At 38.1% G+C, this 3,307-nt stretch overlaps 1 protein-coding gene across 1 annotated transcript; it reads left to right on the forward strand.

Moving 5' to 3' along the window:
• Positions 1,921–2,952, forward strand: LOC102191616 (trace amine-associated receptor 7a-like). Its single transcript, XM_005684830.2, has one exon. It carries the CDS (start codon positions 1,921–1,923, stop codon positions 2,950–2,952), a length of 1,032 nt encoding a protein of 343 aa, XP_005684887.2.

A 3,307-nucleotide genomic window follows, 5' to 3' on the forward strand; every position in this document is an offset into this window, starting at 1 on the left:
AGCAGCAGCAGCAGCAGCAGCAACAGCATCTTCGTAGTATCATTCGAAGTCAAGGAACATGATACTTCCAGCTTTGTTCTTTTTCTCATCACTTTACATCTTTCATATGTGTTAATTTTAGCTTGAAGCAGATTATTATTGCTATTTTCTGTCTGTCTCTCATATTACATGAAGACTCCCTTTAAGGGCAGGGGATGTTTTTTGTGTACTCTCCTATCTTTAAGACTCTTGACCCAAATAAATTCTAAATGAATAAACATATATAAATGTTGCCTACATGAATGAATGGAATGCAAGTGAATTCATGCATGTCTTGCAATGACTTATACTCTATAAATCTTCTCCCACTGAAGCATCTTTGCTTTTTGACTCATATTAAAGAGAATTCTCTCAAATTCCACTGCTGGGTATATCATATGTGATAGATCCTTTTCGTATATAGACCTCTTCAGATACAAAAGATCTCTTGTATTTTTAGTTAGCTAAGGATTTTTTCTTTTAGCAGTGACAAAAAGTTAAAATTTATCAAATGCATTTTTGCATTTCATTGGATGGTCATAGAATTCTAACCTGTTAAAATGGTGAATTACAGGATTGTTAAAGCAAACTTCCATTCTTTGCATACACTCTAATCAAGATATATCATCTTTTTTTTTTTTTTTGTCCATCAGCAGATGAATGGATAAGAAAGCTGTGGTACATATACACAATGGAGTATTACTCAGCCGTTAAAAAGAATTCATTTGAATCAGTTCTGATGAGATGGATGAAACTGGAGCCGATTATACAGAGTGAAGTAAGCCAGAAAGAAAAACACCAATACAGTATACTAACACATATATATGGAATTTAGGAAGATGGCAATGACGACCCTGTATGCAAGACAGGGAAAGAGACACAGATGTGTATAATGGACTTTTGGACTCAGAGGGAGAGGGAGAGGGTGGGATGATTTGGGAGAATGACATTCTAACATGTATACTATCATGTAAGAATCGAATCGCCAGTCTATGTCTGATGCAGGATACAGCATGCTTGGGGCTGGTGCATGGGGATGACCCAGAGAGATGTTATGGGGAGGGAGGTGGGAGGGGGGTTCATGTTTGGGAACGCATGTAAGAATTAAAGATTTTAAAATTAAAAAAAAAAAAAATAAAGTAAATATTTGGTAAAATTTGCCAGTGGGGGGGAAAAAAAAAGATCTATCATCTTTTAATATGTATTTGACTTCAGTTTGTTTAGTTTGCATCTTTGTTTTTGAGTGAGTGTGTTCCTTTGCTTTTCTTGAGTTTTTCTTGTGGCCATGCATGAAACAATACATTTTAACCAGAGATTATTAAGTGTAAGTTTCTTCTTCTTCACACCTTGCAGTATAGGGACTCCGCTGTGGATAATTTTGGACGTGGGATTTGGCTGTGCTTCCTGGGGGGTTTTGTCATTAACTTTTTAGACAGTCTGGGGAGGGTGGTTGGGTAGCACAAGGTAACCAATGACGAAAAAATCACACACATTTACTACCTTTGGCGAAGAGGAATATTCCCCATATATAGATCAGGTAATAAACGATTGTTGATAAATTGTAAGACAAGAAATCTTTTGTAGCAAAGAATATTTGAACTATTTATTTTCTGTTAAATTCTTATTTGATTTAGAATATTGTTTTAAATTACATTCTAAATTATAAGAAAAATAATAGCTAAGATTTATGGACATTTGAATAGAATACATTGTTATTTCATACATTCAGATTGATACAGATATATGACAGGTGACGGGGATAATGTTTGGTAACTATAACAAAGGTAATCAGTGCAACGAGATTTTTTTTCTCCCACCAGGAAATAGAAAACGGCTCTATTTTGTGTGACTGAAAAGGGACAGAACTTCTCCAAATGTTTACAAGCTACTGACAGCAGCATCATGAACAGCAGCTCACCCAGCATTGCAGCTGTGCAGCTCTGCTATGAGCACCTGAACGGGTCCTGTGTGAAGACCCCCTACTCACCAGCTCCCCGCCTCATCCTGTACACAGTGTTTGGTTTTGGAGCTGTGCTGGCTGTATTTGGAAATCTCTTGGTAATGATTTCCATTCTCCACTTCAAGCAGCTGCATTCTCCAACCAATTTTTTGATTGCTTCCCTGGCTTGTGCGGACTTCATGGTGGGAGTGACTGTGATGCCCTTCAGCATAGTGAGGTCTGTGGAGAGCTGCTGGTATTTTGGGGAGAGTTACTGTCAATTTCATTCCTGTTTTGACGTGTCATTCTGTCTAGCTTCCATCTACCATTTGTGCTTTATCTCTCTGGACAGATACATTGCCATCTCTGATCCCCTGGTCTATCCAATCAGGTTCACTGTGTCGGTTTCTGGCATGTGTATTGCCTTCTCCTGGCTCTTTTCGATTATTTATTCTTTTTCTCTTCTTGGCACAGGAGCAAATGCAGCTGGACTGGAGGATCTAGTAAGTGCTCTCACCTGTGTGGGAGGCTGTCAAATTGCAGTGAATCAAAGTTGGGTATTGGTGAATTTTCTATTATTTTTCATCCCCACCCTTGTCATGATAGTTCTGTACTCCAAGATTTTCCTCATTGCTGAACAACAGGCTAGAAAAATGGAGAGTCTGAACAACAAGACTGGGCGATGCTCAGAAAGCTACCAAGAAAGAGTGGCCAAGAGGGGGAGAAAGGCAGCAAGAACCCTGGGCGTCGCAGTGCTGGCGTTTCTCATCTCCTGGCTGCCTTACTTCCTGGATTCCATCATTGATGCCTTCCTAGGTTTCATCACTCCCACATATATTTATGAAATACTGGTTTGGATTGCTTATTATAACTCAGCTATGAACCCCTTGATTTATGCTTTCTTTTATCCTTGGTTTCGAAAAGCCATCAAACTCATTGTCACTGGCAAAGTCTTGAGAGCGAATTCCTCGACAGTAAATTTATTTTCTGGGTAAGTTCACTTTTAAGATGGAGGAATTGAAAATAGATTCACAGTGAACACACCATTGGGTAGAAAATTTAATCATATATCTGCAAGATTTTCTAATGCAAAAAGCTTCTGATATGACCAAACACTTAAATTCAGTTTCATCATTCTTTAATCAATATAACATAAAAACCTGGTTGTTATGGAAACAGCATGACCTTGGAGCCAGAAACGTTTAACACTGATCTGGGGCTGCTACTTCTCTCTGAACCTCACTGTGTTTCTCTAGTTAATAATCTCCCCTTTGTAGCATCCTTAAAAAATTTAAAAGAATGTATGACAAGGATCTAGTAAATTTTTGTTATTCTAAAACCTCCCCTTTA

This window comes from Capra hircus, chromosome 9 (assembly GCF_001704415.2).
Source record: "Capra hircus breed San Clemente chromosome 9, ASM170441v1, whole genome shotgun sequence".
Taxonomy (NCBI): domain Eukaryota; kingdom Metazoa; phylum Chordata; class Mammalia; order Artiodactyla; family Bovidae; genus Capra; species Capra hircus.

What these genes read in the sequence shown, in the direction of transcription:
- LOC102191616 (XM_005684830.2), top strand. Translation starts at nt 1,921, where the DNA reads ATGAACAGCAGCTCACCCAGCATTGCAGCTGTGCAGCTCTGCTATGAG.